General features: G+C 38.5%; 1 protein-coding gene across 1 annotated transcript in view; it reads right to left on the bottom strand.

The window, feature by feature from the left end:
* The window catches only part of gmps (guanine monophosphate synthase), a 114,041-nt gene that overhangs the window by 18,662 nt on the left and 73,763 nt on the right, over positions 1-21,616 (bottom strand). The window contains exons 12-13 of the mRNA XM_039757386.1: positions 12,774-12,899; positions 12,061-12,176 (exon numbers count right to left, since the gene is read on the bottom strand). Coding sequence (XP_039613320.1) covers positions 12,061-12,176; positions 12,774-12,899 — 242 coding nt within the window. The remainder of the gene's footprint in view (positions 1-12,060; positions 12,177-12,773; positions 12,900-21,616) is intronic.

Below are 21,616 nucleotides of genomic sequence, written 5' to 3' on the forward strand. Positions count from 1 at the left end.
CAATTGAGAAGGCAGCGAAACAATAAGAGGCGAGCGAATCACATACACAACCATATTCATGAGTGCTGCTACTTCGGAAACAAAGCACGGTGTAAACCTAAAGTTTAAATTAAGTTCATAGACAGGCTGCCGCTGGCGTCTGTCATGCCCACGGGTAATGCGGGATACAAGGTTAATGAGAGGACGAGGATATAAGCGAGAGTTTTGATCACTTTGTAACGAAGTTAAAATTGCACGTGAAGGGCTGTGCTTATGCAAATTCAGAGAGACTATTTGTCTCCCCTCCCATTCACCTCATTTTGCTCTGAGCTGAGCTCCGCAGCTAACGCACGCAGTGTTACGGAAGCGACTTTGTGACGCTGCCACCAAATACTTACAGAAAAATCCACAAGTTAATACACACGCTGTCTCTACAGTTTCTCCACACTGAATCCTCCAGGCACTACTTACAAAAGGTTACATTGACAATCGTGTTACGTTATTTTGAAAATGTTTCCTTTTCTTAGCACAACCATAGCTGAGAAGCTTCGATGCATGCGCTTCACTCATTTAATTACACTTTGCAATACAAGCAAAGGGGAACTTATGTCAATGCATGATTTCATGTAACACCGATTACATTGATCAGCGCTTCCCGATTCATTTTACCCTCACACACCCTTGATTTGAGAAGAAGTATGAAAAAATATGACGTTAACACAGAAAAACAGATCACCAATTAAGGCTTTATAAATAATCGATTCGCCATCAATAATTGTTTTGGTAAAGCCATACTCATTGTAATGCTCCTTCCATTTTATAATTTTTTCGCCACTAGCCATGATTAAATGAATGGTAAAAAAGTAAGAGCGAAGCAAGGGTGATTTATTCAGGCAGGCAGGCAACAGCTCAATAGCTCGAATTTGGACATAAGTAGCTTCTATTTAGTCGCCAGAAATATCTTTAGTTAGGAATGGAAGTTGAATTTAGTCTTTAAATTTCTATGGTAAAGAAAATGTTATGCAATGATGACTACATTTAAGAATATAAAGTCAAAACTTGTATATATAAAGTCATTCGTGAATATATAAAGTCAAAATTTGATTATATAAAGTCACTGTCGGAAAAAATAAAGTCAAAACTTTAATATATAAAGTCAAGGTCGGTATACAGTGGTGTGAAAAACTATTTGCCCCCTTCCTGATTTCTTATTCTTTTGCATGTTCGTCACACAAAATGTTTCTGATTATCAAACACATTTAACCATTAGTCAAATATAACACAAGTAAACACAAAATGCAGTTTTTAAATGATGGTTTTTAATATTTAGGGAGAAAAAAAATCCAAACCTACATGGCCCTGTGTGAAAAGTAATTGCCCCTTGTTAAAAATAACCTAACTGTGGTGTATCACACCTGAGTTCAATTTCCGTAGCCACCCCCAGGCCTGATTACTGCCACACCTGTTTCAATCAAGAAATCACTTAAATAGGAGCTGCCCGACACAGAGAAGTAGACCAAAAGCACCTCAAAAGCTAGACATCATGCCAAGATCCAAATAAATTCAGGAACAAATGAGAACAGAAGTAACTGAGATCTATCAGTCTGGTAAAGGTTATAAAGCCATTTCTAAAGCTTTGGGACTCCAGCGAACCAAAGTGGGAGCCATTATCCACAAATGACAAAAACATGGAACAGTGGTGAACCTTCCCAGGAGTGGCCGGCAGACCAAAATTACCCCAACAGCACAGAGACGACTCATCTGATAGGTCACAAAAGACCCCAGGACAACGTCTAAAGAACTGCAGGCCTCACTTGCCTCAATTAAGGTCAGTGTTCATGACTCCACCATAAGAAAGAGACTGGGCAAAAACGGCCTGCATGGCAGATTTCCAAGACGCAAACCACTGTTAAGCAAAAAGAACATTAGGGCAATCTCAATGATTGCCAAGATTTTTGGGAAAATACCTTGTGGACCGATGAGACAAAAGTTGAACTTTTTGGAAGGCAGATGTCCCGTTACATCTGGCGCAAAAGGAACACAGCATTTCAGAAAAAGAACATCATACCAACAGTAAAATATGGTGGTGGTAGTGTGATGGTCTGGGGTTGTTTTGCTGCTTCAGGACCTGGAAGGCTTGCTGTGATAGATGGAACCATGAATTCTACCGTCTACCAAAAAATCCTGAAGGAGAATGTCCGGCCATCTGTTCATCAATTCAAGCTGAAGCGATCTTGGGTGCTGCATTAGGACAATGACCCAAAACACACCAGCAAATCCACCTCTGAATGGCTGAAGAAAAACAAAATTAAGTCTTTGGAGTGGCCTAGTCAAAGTCCTGACCTGAATCCAATTGAGATGCTATGGCATGACCTTAAAAAGGCGTTTCATGCTAGAAAACCCTCAAATAAAGCTGAATTACAACAATTCTGCAAAGATGAGTGGGCCAAAATTCCTCCAGAGCGCTGTAAGAGACTCATTGCAAGTTATCACAAACGCTTGATTGCAGTTATTGCTGCTAAGGGTGGCCCAACCAGTTATTAGGTTCAGGGGGCAATTACTTTTTCACACAGGGCCATGTAGGTTTGGAGTTTTTTCTCCCTAAATAATAAAACCATCATTTAAAAACTGCATTTTGTGTTTACTTGTGTTATATTTGACTAATGGTTAAATGTGTTTGATGATCAGAAACATTTTGTGTGACAAACATGCAAAAGAATAAGAAATCAGGAAGGGGGCAAATAGTTTTTCACAACACTGTATATAAAGTCAATACCTGATTCTGAATATATAAAGTCAAAACTTGAATATATAAAGTCAGCACTGGAATATATAAAGTCAAAACTTGAATATATAGCCTAAAGTCATTCCCAAATATATAAAGTCAAAACCTGTGCATATAAAGACGGCGTTGAAATATTTCGGAATATATAAAGTAAGCGCTGGAATATATAAAGTCAGCGTCGGAATACAGGCTATAAAATAAGCTCTGCAATATATAAAGTCAAAACTTCAATATATAAAGTCAGCGTCGGAATAAACAAAGTCAGCGCTGGAATATCCATCCATTTCCCAACACGTTGAATTCGACCACAGGGTCACGGGGGTCTGCAGGAGACAATCCCAGCCAACACTGGGCACAAGGCAGGAACCAATCCTGGGCAGGGCACATGCATCATTTTCAAAACATTAACCGAACAGTGTTTCTTTAATTTATTTTTCTGAATACGTTTTGTTAACTTAGTTCAGTTCAGTGTCATTTCAATCAACAGATTTTGACTTTCACTTAATATATTCAGGAGTGAGTTTATATACTCCGATGTTGACTTTATAAATTCTGACGCTGACTTTATATTTTCACAAAATCAATTTATTTGCTTGTTTGGCAGCCCATAGTATATGTGTGTGTGAATATATGTATATATATATATATATATATATATATATATATATATATATATATATATATATATATATATATATATATATATATATATATACACACTGTGTGCACAATTATTAGGCAAGTGAGTATTTTGACCATATCATCATTTTTATGCATATATTCCAACTCCAAGCTGTATTAACTTGAATGCTTATTGGATTTAAGCACGCCAGGTGATGTGTATTTGTGTAATGAGGGAGGGTGTGGCCTAAGGAGATCAACACCCTATATCAAGGTGTGCAGAATTATTAGGCAGCTAGTTTTCCTCAGGCAAAATGGGCCAAAAGAGATTTAACTGACTCTGAAAAGTCAAAAATTGTAAAAGTCTTTCAGAGGGATGCAGCACTTTTGGAATTGCTAAGATATTGGTGTGTGATCACAGAACCATCAAACATTTTGTTGCAAATAGTCAACAGGGTCGCAAGAAGCGTGTTGAGAACAAAAGACGCAAATTAGCTGCCAAAGATTTGAGAAGAATCAAGCGTGAAGCTACCAGGAACCCATTATCCTCCAGTACTTTCATATTCCAGAGCTGCAACCTACCTGGAGTGCCCAGAAGTACAAGGTGTTCAGTGCTCAAAGACATGGCCAAGGTAAGGAGGGCTGAAACCCAACCACCACTGAACAAGAAACATAAGTTGAAACGTCAAAACTGGGCCAAGAAATATCTGAAGACAGATTTTTTCAAAGGTTTTATGGACCGATGAGATGAGAGTGACTCTTGATGGACCAGATGGATGGACCTGTGGATCAGTAATGGGCACAGAGCTCCACTCCAACGTGGAGGTGGGGTACTGGTATGAGCTGGTATTTTTAAAGATGAGCTAGTTGGACCTTTTGCATTGAAGATGAACTCAAAATCAACTCCCAAACCTACTGCCAGTTTTTCAAGACACTTTCTTCAAACAGTGATACAGGAAAAGACCATGATTTTTATGCAGGCCAATGCTCCATCACTTGCATCAAGTTCTCCACTGCGTGGCCAGCCAGTAAAGGCCTTAAAGATGAAGGAATAATGACATGGCCCCTTCCTCATCTGACCTAAACCCTATCGAGAACTTGTGGGCACTTCTTAAACGCTAGATTTACGGGGAGAAAAACAATACACCTCTCTGAAGAGTGTCTGGGAGGCTGTAGTCACTGCTCCACAAAAAGCTGATCGTCAACAGATCAAGAAACTGACAGACTCCATGAATGGAAAGGCTTATGACTGTTATTGGAAAGAAGGGTGGCTATATTGGTCATTGATTGATTGATTGATTTTTTTTGAAATGTCAGAGATGTTTATTTGTAAATTTTGAGGTGTTTGTTTATTATTCTCACTATAACAGATGAAAATAAACAAGTGAGATGGGAAAATTTTCATTTTTCCTTTAGTTGCATAATAAATCTGCACACTAATAGTTGCCTAATAATTGTGCGCACATATGTATTCCCCTGATGATGTTCACACTCACATTTCCGTTGTGAAACATTCAGGTTTCAGGTTTATTAACATTTTGGATTGACTGATAGCACTGTGTTTGTTCCATATTAAAATTAATCCTCAAAAATACAACTTGCCTAATAATTGTGCACACAGTGTGTGTGTATATATATATATAAAAACTGCTCAAAAAAATTAAAGGAACACTTTGAAAACACATCAGATCTCAATGGGAAAAAGAAATCCTCCTGGATATCTATACTGATATAGACTGGGTAATGTGTTAGGAACGAAAGGATGCCACATCGTTTGATGGAAATGAAAATGATCAACCTACAGAGCCCTGAATTCAAAAACGCCCCAAAAATCAGAGTGAAAAAATTATGTGGCAGGCTAGTCCATTTTGCCAAAATTTAATTGCAGCAACTCAAAATTGTACGCAGCACTTTGTATGGCCCCTGTGTTCTTGTATACATATGCCTGACAACATAGGTGCATGCTTCTAATGAGATGACAGATGGTGTTGTGGGGGATCTCCTCCCAGATCTGGACCAGGGCATCACTGAGCTCCTGGACAGTCTGAGGTGCAACCTGGTGGCATTGGATGGACCAAAACAATGTCCCAGAGGTGTTCTATTGGATTTAGGTCAGGAAAGTGTGGTGGCCAGTCAATGGTATCAATTCCTTCATCCTCCAGGAACTGCCTGCATACTCACCACATGAGGCCAGGAATTGTCGTGCACCAGGAGCCAGTGTACCAGCATAGGGTCTGACAATGGGTCCAAGGATTTCATCCTGATACCTAATGGCAGCCAAAGTGCCTTTGTCAAGCCTGTAGTGGTCTGTGTGACCCTCCATGGATATGCCTCCCCAGACAATCATTAACCCACCACCAAACTGCTCATGCTGAATGATGTTACAGGCAGCATAATGTTCTCCATGGTTTCTCCAGACCCTTTCACTTCTGTCACGTGCTCAGGGTGAACCTGCTCTCATCTGTAAGAAGCACAGGGCACCAGTGGTGCATCTGCCAATTCTGGTATTCTATGGCGAATGCCAATTGAGCTGCATGCTGCTGGGCAGTGAGCTCAGGGCCCATTAGAGGACATGGGGCCCTTGGGTCACCCTCATGAAGTCTTTCTGGTTGTTTGGTCAGAGACATTCACACCAGTGGCCTGCTGGAGGTCATTTTGTAGGGCTCTGGCAGTGCTCATCCTTTCCTCCTTGCAGATACTGGTCCTGCTGATGGGTTATGGACCTTCTATGGCCCTCTCCAGCTCTCCCAGAGTAACTGCTTGTCTCCTAGAATCTCCTCCATGCCCTTGAGACTGTGCAGGGAGACACAGCAAACCTTCTGGCAATGACACGTATTGATGTGCCATCCTGGAGAAGTTGGACTACCTGTGCAACCTCTGTATGGTCCAGGTATCGCCTCGTGCTACCAGTAGTGACACGGACTGTAGCCAAATCCAAAACTAGTGAAGAAACAGTCAGAAAAGATGAGGAGGGAAAAATGTCAGTGGCCTCCACCTGTTAAACCATTCCTGTTTTGGGGGTCATCTCATTGTTGCCCCTCTAGTGCATCTGTTGTTAATTTCATTAACACCACAGCAGCTGAAACTGATTAACTACCCCCTCTGCTACTTAACTGACCAGATTAATATCCCATAAGTTTCATTGACTTTATGCTATACTCTGATTAAAAAGTGTTCCTTTAATTCTTTTGAGGAGTATATATATATATATATATATATATATATATATATATATAGTAAACGCTGGCCCCGACACAGACAGACGGACATCGTTATTGCACCCAACACACTGTTTATTTACAACTATTTACAATTTCACGTGCACCTTTCAACCCCAGTGCCTCCAGCACCGATTCCCCCAAAGTTCAGGCCACACAGTTCCACTGCCTTTCTCCTGGCCGCCTCTAGTCCTCCCTCCAGCTCTGTCCTCTTCCACCCGACTTCTGCCGATGAGTGGAGGGCGGCGGCCCCTTAAATAGGAACCCGGATAGGCTCCAGCTGCTTACCGGCATTCCTCCGTAGCCACGCCCCAGTGTGGTTGTGTCCCAACACAACAAGGACGGACGCCCCCTCGCGGTCTGGAGGAGGCACAAGCCCTCCTCCGGTCCTCCTGCCCGGGCACCACAATAAATATATGTGTGTGTGTGTATATATATATATATATATATATATATATATATATATATATATATATATATATATATATATATATGTTATATAAAAATAAAACACATTATTTGTACAAAATCTTAAATTTATTTATCCATTCCTAAATAATTGAATGGGCAGGCTATTTCGTATCAGTGCAATACGCTGTTTGTTAAAACGGATGACTCCCGCTCTTACGTGCAAGTCTGCCTGGATATTATGAACTATCGTATCTGTTCAAGTTCTATTTAAATTTTAAATAGAAGGAATTTTTATTTAGTCGACAGAATATTATTCCAGAATAAATCAACTCAAACCTTAAATAACTTATAATATTTTGCTCTCCAAAAAAATATATCCTGTCTAAATTATACAAGTTAGAAATAAAGTAATCATTAAAAGAACAAACATTTACATTTCTTTACTCTTATGTAATTTTATATAAAAATAAACTTAAATTTTAAATATCCCAAAAGATTTTGCTCTCCATAAAAATATATCCTGTCAAAATTATACAAATTCAAATATGAACATGGTGCATAACAAAACCTGGAAATATAAATAAAATTTGTTCTTTTCAGCAATAACAAATCAAATCATTCAGTTGTCTTTGCTCTTATGTAATTTTATCAGAGCTGGACGACTGGCATCTTTTTTTGGCAATAAGTTCGTTTATGTTTGGTGTGAGGTGCTCATCAGTGAGGCGACTCCTGTGTGCTGTTTTGTTAGTCTTCATCGCTGAGAAGAGCTTCTCACACAGATATGTGCTACCAAAAATGCGCAAGGTTCGAGCCGCATGTAGACGGAGCTGGAGCATTTTTGCGGGAATGGAGTGAATAAACTGTGCGGGCCCTGCAGTATCGTACTTTGCCATCAGTCTGCCATTACACTGCAGCTCAATCACCTTCATCTGAATCTGCACAGGTGCAATTTCCACATCGACGGCAAATGGGTTGCGAAACAACTCAAAATTCTTTTTTTGTTCTTCAAAGTCACCAAAGCGCCGTGCAAACTCAGTGCGCAGTGCGCTCAGTTTATCGGCAAAGTGCATATTTGGGAACACCGTAGTGCTGACTTGGTTCAACATTACTTGGCAACAGGGAAAGTGGGGCAAGTTGCACTGGTGCATTTGTGTCTCCCATAAAAGTACTTCTTTAACTTTTCTGCTTTCTGTATCTTGTACATTGCATTCAGGTCTTTCAGGTTATCTTGATGTTTTGTCTCATAGTGCCGTCTTAGATTAAATTCTGTAATTACAGCCACATTAGCTCCACAAATGAGACACACGGGTTTACCGGCAATGTCAGTAAACATATACTCAGCCTCCCATCGGTTTTTAAAGGCTCTATTTTCAGAATCACCTTTTCTCTTTGGCATCGTGTGGGCTAGCTTCGCAATAACTTGCAGCATCATAAGCTAGACTTGATTAACGCGTTAAGTGTTCGGCAAGGCAGCTGAAGCGCTGCATTATGGGATCTGTAGTTTATTGTGTTACCAGCGCTTCATATCCCTGGGCCATTAATAACAATATATAAAATGATCTCGCGGGCCGGATATAATTACACGCAGGGCCAGATGTGGCCTGCGGGCCTTGAGTTTGACACATATGGACTAAATAGAACTTGAAAAGATATATTTTTTCAAATGTGATCGCGCAATTTAGATCGAGTTGACTCGCACTACAGTACATCGAGCCCGCGTGCTATTGTAGTTTTGCCTGCGTGCCTCAATAAGTTACCCTCTCCTCGCTCTTACTTTTTTACTGTTCATCTAATGAATACACCGAGTATGGCTTTACCAAAACAATCATTGATCGCGAATAAAGTATCCATTATTCATAAAGCTTCAATTGGTGATCTGTCTTTCTGCGTTAACCGCATATTTTTTCATACGCCTCAAACCAAGGGGATGCGAGGCTAAAATGAATCGAAGCACACGCATACTCAGTGCATCCCTCTCGGAATCGAACCTCGGACGCCGGGCGCTAGAGAAGCCTCTACTATTGCGCCATGGCGTGTGGTTTGTCTATTTGAGCGTAGCAGTGTAATTCTGTTTTTGTTCAGCACTCTTTGGAACTGTTGCTTTTTGTCTGCACACTGCGGCAGTTCACGTGAGCCGCTGAATATGGTTTTATATGTCACTCGCTCGCTTCTAATTGTTTCGCTGCCTTCTTAATTATATAATGTATGTTTTCTTCAGCGGTTTTTGGAGCTCTTCCTGGTTTTCTACGTACTGTGTGATTACGTGGGAGGCGTGATGTCACAGGAAACTCAGTCCCCCCACGGCTTTCGAGCTCAACTCCATTACAGTATATGCAGAAAAATAGCTTCCAGTTATGACCATGGAGTTTGCTAAAAGACACCTGAAGGACTCTGAGATGGTGAGAAATAAGATTCTCTGGTCTGATGAGACCAAGATAGAACATTTTGGCCTTAATTCTAAGCAGTATGTTTGGAGACAACCAGGCACTGCTTATCACTTGTCCAATACAGTCCCCACAGTGAAGCATGGCAGTGGCAGCATCATGCTGTGGGGGTGTTTTTCAGCTGCAGGGACAGGACGACTGGTTGCAATTGAGGGAAAGATGAATGCGGCCAAGTACAGGGATATCCTGGACAAAAACCTTCTCCGGAGTGCTAAGGACCTCAGACTGGGCCAAAGGTTTACCTTCCAACAACACAATGACCCTAAGCACACAGCTAAAATAACGAAGGAGTGGCTTCACAACAAATCTGTGATTGTTCTTGAATGGCTCAGCCAGAGCCCTGACTTAAACCCAATTGAGCATCTCTTGGCTGTCCACCAACATTTACCATCCAACGTGACAGAACTGGAGAGGATCTGCTGTATATGTATTTAAAAGACTAATATGCAAAATTTATAAAAGTTTCTGTCGACCAGGAATTCTGACTTTATAATTCACCGCGGATATACGGCCTTCAATCATGGCCAGAATTACTACGGCTCTGACTGAATCAACACCAGTATGCAATCCCTCTGCTTAAACTTGGAGTTAAGATGAAGAATATGAGGCCAGTTAAATCAAACTAACAGAAAACAGCCAAAGCGAAGGCTGAGTTTAGAGGGTTAATGCCTTTCTCCGATACTGTACAAATGGATTGGAAATAACTTTACAGAATTGGTGGCTTTTTAATGCCAATTAACTAAATTTATGGATGAGGATTTTTTTGCTAACACACACAGCAAAAAACTGCTCTAAAATTCTGTAAAAGTGTATACGCTATCCACGCACTAGTCAATTTAAAAAACTTAAAGAACTTAAAAAAAATAAAATAAAATAATAATTCTATTTAGACCCAAATATTATAAAATTGCATTATTAGCAAACCACTTACAAGTCCATTCTTATCTTAAAGAACACTATCACTATAAAAACCTTTGCAAATAACCTTATTGTTTTATAAATAAGATTTGAAAAAGCTCTAATACAAGAAATGTTATAATTGTGAATAGATTTAATAATAATAATAATTCTTTGTATTTATATAGCGCTTAACTCACCTCTCAAAGCACTCAGCAATTGCAGGTTAAGGGCCTTGCTCAAGGGCTTTTACAGAATTCGAACCGGCAATCTTCTGATTGCCAGTGCAGATCCCTAGCCTCAGAACCACCACTCCGCCTCACACATTTAAGCACAGTTTGTTATCACTGAGTAACAGATTCTAAGTATACATTACACCGATCAGGCACAATATTAAAACCACTTACCTAGAACGGTGTATGTCTGCCTCGTGCCAACAAAGCAGCTCTGACCCATTGAGGCATGGACATGAAACTTCTGAAGGTGTCTTATGGTATCGGGCTCCAAGGCATTAGCTGCTGATCTAATAAGTCCTGTAAGATGTGATGTGGGGCCTCCATGGATCGACTTGTTTATCCAGCATGTCCCACAGATACTAGATCAGATTGAGATCTGGGAAATTAGAACACCAATCCTACAGCTATCCTGAACAATTTTTGCAGTTCGGAAGGGCTCATTATCCTGATGAAAAATGCTACTGCCGTCAGGGAATATTTTTGCCATGAAGGGGTGTATGTGGTCTGCAGTAACTTTCAGGTAGGCGGAAATGTTCGAGTAACATACATATAAATGCCAGAACCCCAGGTTTCCAAGCATTACATTGCCCAAAGAATCACACTGCCTCTACCAGATGGCATTCTTCCTATAGTGATTCCTGCTGTCATCTCTTTCCCAGTTTAAAGATGCACCTGCACCTGACCATCCACATGGTTTAAAAGATAATGTGATTCTTCAGACCATGCCACCTTCCTCCATGGCTCAGCTCTGATACTCACAAGCCCATTGTAATCATGTCTGATGGTGAACAGAGGTCACCATGGGCACTTTAAGTGGTCTATGGGTACACAGCCCCATACACAGTAAGCTGCGATGTACTGTGTGTTCTAACACCTTTTTGTCATGGCCAGCATTACATTTTTCAGCATTTTGTGCTACAGCAGCTGTTCTGTTGGATCAGACCAGACAGGCTAGCATTCACTTCCCTTGTGTATCAATTAGCCCAGGAGGCTCATGACCTTGTCACATACAGGGAATACCCCACAAGATCTGCCATTTTGGAGAGGATCTGACCCAGTCATCTAGCCATTTTAACTTGAACCATATCAAAGCTGCATAGATCCATATGCTAGCCCTTTTTTCCTGCTTTCAAAACATCACAATCAGTGATTGTTGACTTGCTGCCTAATATATCCCACACCTTGAAAGGTGCCACTGTAACGAGATAATCAACGTTATTCACTTCACCTGTCAGTGGTTTTAATGTTGTGGCTGATCGGTGTTATAAATTATGTGCAATACTTTAGACTTTAATTTAAGTGTAGAAGAAAAAAAATGAAATTTACTCAAAGCAATTACAACATATACAGTTCTAAAAAGAACAAACTATCACACACAATTTAAATACAACAAACAGTGGCAAGTAGACAGTACATTGTATTTATAAAACATAGCATGCACTAACTTTGCCTTAAAATAAATTGCTTACCTGTTAATGGTGTGACACATGCGAGGAATAAGCCTGGCTAAGAACATCAGGGAATCCCAGTCAGGGGCATCTTTACTAGATACACCACATACATAACTGTATGAACGACAGTCTCCCTAAAATGGAAGATACTAAAATGATTTTTTTTGTTTTTGCAGTTTATTTTTAAGAAAAAATAAATAAGTAAAATAAACCAGTGATTTAAGGCCTTTGGCAATAATGCTGTCACTTGAACCAATATTTTAAGTTTTGAATGTTTCATAATTAAAAAATAAGTATTCACAGTTCAAAGACATGCAAATTTGCTTTTCAAAATGGCAGACACTAATATGTACATTCACATGCAAGGAACACAACATCAGCAGTGAGAACATTAATAAGCTGTTTTCAGAATACATTTTTGAATCTTTCGGTTTAATCACTGCTTGCTTCTCAAATCAAGTAAGATTTTAATTAACCACAGTGATCTGTTGACCTTATGCACCCAACCCACTTTTTTTTTTCATGAGCAGATTTGATATTGTTTGCTGTAGTCCAGCGTTGGCCTCCAAAACTGCCCATTCTACCAGAAAGTTTATTTCCATTTCCCTTGAAAATATGAAATGAAAAATTTTCAAGGCCATCACTACAAACTACATTGGTTAAGTAACATATAAAAAAATCATGTTAAATTATCGGTTTGAAAAAATATTAAAACAATGCAAATATGTCACCTGAACTCCCACAGTTTTGATTGGCAATAAGAAGGCATTAAGTGAATGTAGACTTGTGATATGCATTAATCTATCTTGCTCTTCATCAGATACACAAGATTTTACCCTTTGCAAAAGGGTATGTGGCTGCAGAAGAGAGAGAAAACACAACAAATGATTACATAAAGAAATGGAAATATGGGTTGTACTGATGAGACAACACATTATACATAAAAAATTTAAAAGTTCTTACTTTAAGGCAAACATATGGAAACATGAAAGCCTAAACTGGCAACTAGTAGGAATGGGTCATTCCATGTCAAATAAACCCATTTTCCAGAAATCCAACGCACTTCAAAAACAATTCTGAAACAATAACCAAGTGTACCCATTTTATCCAAATTAAAACTTATTTTGATGTAAGATCAATACTTTTCAAGATACAGCCAATTCTGTGAGGGGTGAGGCATGTCAAATTTGATATGGCTTTATTTTTTCATCAATTTCACAAAACCATGACTCAAGAAGTAAACCACCTAACATGTACAAATTTTGCATACTGGCACCTTTATAGGAATAGTATGTGACAAATTTAAAATATTTATGACACCACCTGCTAAGAGCAGACCTTCAAAAATGCTTTTGCCATATTTAGGCTTTCAGAAAGCATACTTCTAACTGATACAGCCTGCTAAACTTTTTTCCATGGTTAGCTACCTACACAAGGCTTTTCATTAGGGTTTGACCAGCAGACCTCTCAAATGTGAAAAAATCATTTGGAGTCTAATTTTCAGACCAGCTAATGCACTGTGGGAATGTCCAGACAACTGTAAAATATTTTTTCCTGTATCCTAAATGGTTCCTTCTTTCTCAAGAAACAAGTCTTTCTTTTCTAAACAAGGGTTAAATTCTCCATTTGTCAGCAATGATAATCAAGTTCTTCACCACTAACTTTGGTATAGGATTAATGGAAAAAAAATACATCACCAAAGGCACATTAAGCACTATTGAACAATAGAGGCTTGATTTTTCATTAAACACTAATTATAATGAAATGTTAACATCTTGGTATTGCAGCAGCAGGAATGTGACCCACTTCATTTCTGTTTCAAGCAAAGTGCACAGTGTAGGACATCTTTGCCTTTGAGATCTGTACTGGCACCCACTGTCTGTTGAAGATGCAGTAAGCAGTGCAATAACACACTATAAAGGCACCCAACAAATATCAACTCTTGGTGGTCAATCGAAAGACTGTGCAGGATAGTTTGGATGATTCCACTTCATTCTTGTCACGAATCAAACCAATCCAACAATTTTCATCATACATGCATCCAACATAGCCTCCAATAGGACACTGGTCTAATGTGGGGGACGCATCTGATCCATTAGGAGTGTGATCGTGAGAGGGCAGGATTTCAGCTGCTGCTTCAGTGGTGAATATTCGGACAGTCAATTTGACTGTCATCACCAGACACCCAGCTGACTCTGAGTTGGCCATCTTCTGTAGGGATATAACAGTGGTATTCTCAAGTACCAGGTACTATTTTAGCCATGGAGAATTACATGAGACAGGACATCAACATTTGATATGAAAAAAAGTTTGACTTTTTTTTTTTTTTTTAACTTACTGATTGAAAACTCAATAATTACCATTACTGACACATGGTGCATTCAGCCTATGTTTAGGATGGAAAATAAACCTAGAAGATTTGCATAAAAAAGGGTTTGTGTTTTGAGAAAGAAGTGACAATGTAGAATAAATGAAAATTATTTAAAAAATTACCTGCACATTCCCACATGCCATTATGGTGTTCTGAAAATGAAATCCAAAATGGATTTGTTGGATTTAAGAGGTCTGCTGTCAAAACCCTGATATAGTTACTTTTGTTTATTACTTTTTCAGAAAGCCTATATAGTTTTCAGAATAAGGAAAACAAGTCTGTGCTGGTTACAAATGTGTTCCTGAGGCCAATGCATAGCTAGGCCAAAAACCCTAACTTCTGGTCAAATTCAAAGGACTCCTTTGACCATCTGGACCAAAGGCTTTAATTGTATCACATACTATATCAATTAATATACCAAGTATGCAGACTTTCAGTCTGCTTGGTGGTTTAGTTCTTGAGCTATGGACTTGTGAAATTTGATCAAAAATGAGGCCGGATAAAATCACCCCCCTCCCCCCTTGATAAACTAGCTATATCTTGGAAAGCATTGATCTTACACCAAAAAAAAAATTATAGGGTCCTGACTAATATAGGTACAACCTGGTAATTCTCCGAGACCAAAGTGTATTGACCACTGGTTGATTTGACCTGGAATGACCTGAATGTAAATGATTCATCAATTTATGTGCATAAGTCATGCATGTCAAAATTAAAATTAGGCCATCTTAAATTCACTGTAGAATCACGCTATGCATATATGACACTAGAAATGCTATTAAAAATTGCAGAAGACAACAGCATTGGGAATTAACAATATACAATAAAATAGTGTCTATATTTTTATTTTCATCAGACATTACAACAACAGCCATATAAAAGTATAATTACATTTTGAGAAAGATAAAGATTCTTATAGCAGTCATTAACAGGTCATACATAACACTTTATTTAATGGCAAAGGGAAAGCCAAACGTCCAAAGCAGCATTTTAAAAAAAATAAAGAGCACTTAATAAAAATAAAAGTACAGACCAATACACAAGCAGAAGACACAAAATGGTATACTCTCCATATATTCAAAGTACATACTGTAGTTAACCCCATGGCAATAACTATCAATAATGAAGAGAGGAGAAAAAAAATAACAGTACTGCATCCTAACAAAGAATGAAAAATGAGCCAGTGCTTAACTGTGTTCCAGCAGATCATGGAAAGAATGAATGGAGAGCACTAGTGAAGATGGCTGTCACGTTTGTAATTACCCTCTGTTCTGCCACGATCTTACGTGAGTCCAGGGTTACAGCTAGACATCTTAATCAGTTTATTCAGGATGGGGGTATACCCTGGCACAGCAGATTACTTCTCCAGCAGGGCACTAGCCAGTAAGGACTAATTTAATATTCCCACCAGTCTTCACTCCAATAAAGAGGTTAATCAATCTATACTGAAGGCCCACCACCAATTCCTTTTTCTTGGTAATGATCAGTTGCAAGTGGCTGTCCCTGCATCTTAAAGTCCTCAGTCATCTTTCCATACTACTCCTTCTCTACACTTTCAAAACAGCCTGCAATCGGTAGGTCATCTGAATTCCTATAGATAACATAATATGAACTCATACTTAAAATCAGTTATGTAGAGTGTGAAGCAGTAAGAGAGATAGGGGCAGCTCCTTGAGTTGTCCTTACGTAGCTGAACATGCTTTCGGGTAAATCTTGAACCGTCATTTAAATAGTCTATAATCTACAAGATTACAGAGCACCCACCACTTTGACAACAAAGAACACAATTCATATCATAGTGCTTGCTCTGTCCAGATAGCAGGAGATCATGTGGAAGAAATATAACAGAGCAACATCTGTTTATGCATATTTGGAAGTCCAACATTAAAAGCTGTTCTTGCTTGAAAGACTTCTACATAAGTGAATTCAACACACAACTCAAACTGGGACATACAAATATTTTACACAGAGCTAAAAATAGGAATTCACCAGGCTAATACAGTGGAGCACTTTAAAAAAACTGCTGAAAACACATTACTTTAACATGGCTTTCTCCTTCACTTTAACTTAATACTGATACTCTGCATGTTAAATTCATCATAATAACTATTCATAGTGGCTCTAAAATCCTTACTGACCCCTACTCTCTCTTCTGTTTCTTTTTCCGGTTTCTTTGTGGTGGCGGCCTGCGCCACCACCACCTACTCAAAGCATCATGATGCTCCAACATTGATGGACTGAAAGCCAGAAGTCTACGTGACCATCATCATCAAGTGCTTCCATGAGAACCCTAAATACAAAGAGGACCGTTTCATTTATGTTAGGTAGATTGCCCAGAGGGGACTGGGCGGTCTCTTGGTCTGGAATCCCTGCAGATTTTATTTTTTTTCTCCAGCTGTCTGGAGTTTTTTTTTTTTGTTGTTGTTGTTTTTTCTGTCCACCCTGGCCATCGGACCTTACTTATTCTATGTTAATTAATGTTGACTTATTTTTTATTGTGTCTTCTATTTTTCTATTCTTCATTTTGTAAAGCACTTTGAGCTACATTTTTTTGTATGAAAATGTGCTATATAAATAAATGTTGTTGTTGTTGTTGTTACTAAAAAGGTACCTGTACCCCATTATATCCATACACACAAAATGACTAGTCTCTACTTTATATTTTAGAAATTTAGCAAAACCAGGTCCTAGTGATGCTCCATTTGATCATCTGCTGACTTAAATCGGATGATTTTCGCTACAAAAGACTAGACTATTGGTAATTAGTAAACTAGCCAGAAAAAGGTTCTTTTAAGAAAAGAAGTTTTATAGTGGGATTATTATATTTTACAGCATGTTTTTTTTGTAGTGTAAAGACAGTGAAGCATGTCAAAGGATGCTCCTGTACCAGACAGCAAGAGAAGATTGTAATACAGTCGATTCCGGTTAATTGGACCACTGATTAATCGGACCAGCCGCTTATTCGGACCGAATCCTAAAGAACCGAAACAGATATTACATAAGCCTAATATTGTTCGCTTATTTGGACCAAAATTCCGTTTAATCGGAAAAAAGAACGTGACAGAGAATAAGAAAAAGAAGCCACAAGTCGCCCGCAGAAAGCGAATGTACAGCGGGTCAGTGATATCGGGAGGATCCCTGGGCTCCCCAGAAGAATGTATGCTTTTATCAAATGTCAGGAAGTCGTAAAATTTGTACCAAGTGCAAACCAGTGGGGTTGAACATGCCTGCCCTTTCTATACTAAAACGGGCCGCCCAGTAGCCAGCGACATGAAGTCGAGCGTAAACAAGTGCAGTGTGTCAACAGAATGTGTCAGATCACACTAGACAAGTTCTTCAAACATTGACTGGAATTTGGTAATGTAACCTTTTTTATTGTGCTTCGCATGGTGAGTGTTGTGTAGATCGTTTCGAAGAATTTGTAGATTTCTTTTTCAATAAACAAAGTTGTAAGCAACCGTACATATACATAGTTCTTGTTTGTACGTTCGCCATACGCGTGTGCAGCACAATAAAAGTCATAATGACATTTTAATATGTTACTTATAGCATGTCCCGTCTTGGTTACACATGTATAGGGTAAATGATCGCGTCCTGATGTGGTCCGATTAACAGGAATCGATTGTATTGGCCTTTACATTAAAGGAAATGGAGTAATACATTGGGGGAAAAAAAAAAGAAGAAGAAGTTGCCCTGTACAATTAGACAAAAAGAAAAGCTGATTTAATAAATTCAGACCAGATCAATTAATTAAGGCTAAGACCGTTTGTCCAAGTTTGGACAGCGAGCTTGTGTTAAGTAACAGAAGCTTTAATTTTCAATTTAAAAAAGAAAGAAAAATCTGAAATTGCTGCACAGTAAACAATAGGTTTGCTAGCTTAACAGCAAAAGTATTTTTTTACTTATAAATCAGTTAAGCATGTTAGCCTTATATCTTCTTGATAAACACCTTGATAGATTTGTGGCTTTTTAATAGATTTATACTGTGTTTGTGCATGTTCTACAGTATACGCTTTGGTAAGAAAGTAGTACTGTACAATTAAAATGGTAATTCATAGCTATAAATTACACATTAAGCATTATGAATGTCTACCTAGTACACTGAAGGGGGTGGGGACCACACACACACTTATATAAATGTATATTTTAACAATGAGAAAAGCTATATGGCAATTAACAATTAAAACCTCCAAATGCATGTTTCAAATCAAATTTAAGCAGTTTTTAATTGCCAACATCAATTAATTGATTGTGTGAAAGTTTTTTTTTTTTTAATTTAGCTTTATTTCAGAAAGATACATTATAGAAGAAATTAAACAATGGGATTTTTTACAATTATGTGAAGCATTTATGCCATATGAATTACAGATAAATATTTTGTACATATTGAATCAGTTACAGTATGTATTTTAAGGACGTTTTATTTATTTTAGTATTTTTGTGGTCACTGAATAAGAAGAATTTCAAAGAGTTAATAAAAAAAATGAATAATTAAAATTTGTGGTCTGTAGATTAATTATAAAAATGCCTAAGTTAACTTTAACCTGGGACATAAGGCTTCTATGCAAAAAAAACAAAAACAAAAAAAACACCTTATCATAGCATCTGAGATATGGCAGCAAAGCTCAACAGCAATCTGATTAACACTAGAATTGCCAAAGCCTATGAAGTAATTCATAAATCTGGCCCACATTAAATCCATTCACACCTCTCCATCAGCGTTTTTTGTCCTGTAAATGTGCTGATAAAGACAAGCAGCAAGCAGCAACCTATTCCATTACCCAACCGCCGCAGAACGTGTACAAAGTTCTCCCAGCTCATGCCTTAATTATCTGGGACTGAAGTGCTGGAGTTTTAGAGTAGAAATAATATTGTTTTCTGGAACACATGCATTTCATGTGTGTTCCGTTTCTACAATAATCTGTGTAAACACATTGTTAAAACAGAAAAGTTTTTCATATTTTAGTAATAAATGACAAAATGTAGGTATAAAACTATATAATGTGTGAAGTCAAAAGTCCAAAGATCAAATAAACTTTCACAAAAGGTTCAAGGATGATACAACTGAGTCAGTGTCAGGTGCCTTTTCAATGCAACAGGTACACATGTCGTAAATGTAGGAAGGACGGTCCTTGCGTGTGTGAGTGAACTGTTAACATTTGAATCTGATGACTGCATATAGTGCTGAACTGACCTCTCTGTAATATTCTTTTCTCTGCATGTCCTGGAGTACAAAAGTAAGAAGATCCCTAGAGCAACATTGAGACTGGCAAGATTTGGGGGGAAAAAAACCATGTGGTCCCTGATTACAACCGCAAGATATTATGCAAATGAATATGAATAATATGAATAATGTTGCAACTGTGCCACAGTATTTTCCAAAATGTATACAGGTCATAAAATGAATAATTCCAAATATCATATATACCTATGTCTCCGGTTTTTTTTTGGTTAGTGCAGCTTTGACATCATGGACCATAAGGTGCATACTAATTCAGCGTGAGCAGGAACACTCAATAAAACTGAATTAAAAAAAAATCAAGTGATAGTGAGATATGAAGGAGGCAGATTCACCAGCATTTCTGTGTCAGCTTTTATCCCTCCAGATGAGAGAATGTCCAGTTCCATTCCCTCAAAACACCATTCACATCTAAAGTTATTCCCAGTTTCAGATAAAAAGTAACAACATCAGATCCCTGGGTTTGAGGGGGAGTGGGGCAGTAGTATGTATTGTGATCATGACAGAGAATAAAAGTGGGGGAAAAAAAAAAAAAAAGGTAACTTTTACAAGTATTATAAATGTACACCGGCTGTTACAGACGCAAACCAAATGTATGCGTTTACTGTATAGTATTAACAATAAAAGCAGCTCACTACTGAAAACAGTAAATATAGGAGGCAGTCGGGATTTAACAGGGGACTCTTGACTACAAGTCACTAAATCTTACCGCTACACCACGGAAGCTATTCTATCGTCCTTGAACCTTTTGTGAAAGTGTTTATTTGATCTTTGGACTTCAGGCTTCACACATTATATAGTTTATGCCTACATTTTGTCATTTATTACTAAAATATGAAAAACGTTCCTGTTTTAACAAAGTGTTTAAAAAGATTATTGTAGATACGGAACAAACATGAAATGCGTGTGTCCCAAACAACAATCTATTTCCACTCTAAAACTCCAGCACTTGACTCCAAGATAACCAAGGCACGAGCTGGGAGAACTCTGCGCATGTTTTGTGGCGGTGGGGGGATGGAATAGCAGGCTACTTGCTGATTGTCTTTATCACCACATTTACAGAACAAAAGATGCTGAAAGAGAGATGCAAAGGGATTTAAGGTGGGCCGGACTTATGTGTTTTTTTTGTAGGCTCTGGTAACTCTAGTGTTAAGTCTATAGTGGTGGTATACTGAGACACAGCTTTTATGTTGCATTTTGACAGGTTCAATGAGATACGACTTAACATGTACCTTGTGATCAAAGTGTTAAAGCAGCAGATTTAACAGACATGCAGATGCGCCTTCCCCCATTTACATTCCAAACTAAGTGACTGAACTCCAGCTTGTACCAGGATCTGCCTGTACTTAACACTAAAATTACCTGAGCCTACGAAAAAACTTGTAGATCCGTCCCACCTTAAATCGCTTCTTAAATCCGTTCGCATGTCTCCGCCCACGTCTTTTGTCTTCTAAATGTGCAGATAAGGACAACTGCAAGCAGCCAGCTATTCCATCCCCCCACCGACTTAGACCATGCACAAACTTTTCCCAGCTCATGCCTTGTTGATTGATTATCTGGGAGTGAAGTGGAATTTTAGTGTGGAAATAACAGACCGTTATTTGGAACACACGCATTTCATGTGTGTTCCGTTTCTACAGTAATCTGTGTAAACACATTTTTAAAACAGAAACTTTTTCATGTTTTGGTAATAATGAACAAAATGCAGGTATAAACTATATAATGTGTGAAGCCTGAATTCCAAATATCAAAGAAACACTTTCACAAAAGGTACAAATATAACAGAACAAATGCACCTTTATTCAAAAATATAACTGCAGAAAAACAACCTGCGTTTACCTGCGACATTGACATACATTCGTTATCACAGTTTAGGTGCCGCAACGGTATCAGCCATTGACTAGTAATCAAAGCTTCAAGGGTTCGATCCCGGGTGAGTCCGTTTTGAGAACTGAGCTGCTCGT

This window comes from Polypterus senegalus, chromosome 1 (assembly GCF_016835505.1).
Source record: "Polypterus senegalus isolate Bchr_013 chromosome 1, ASM1683550v1, whole genome shotgun sequence".
Lineage (NCBI taxonomy): Eukaryota > Metazoa > Chordata > Cladistia > Polypteriformes > Polypteridae > Polypterus > Polypterus senegalus.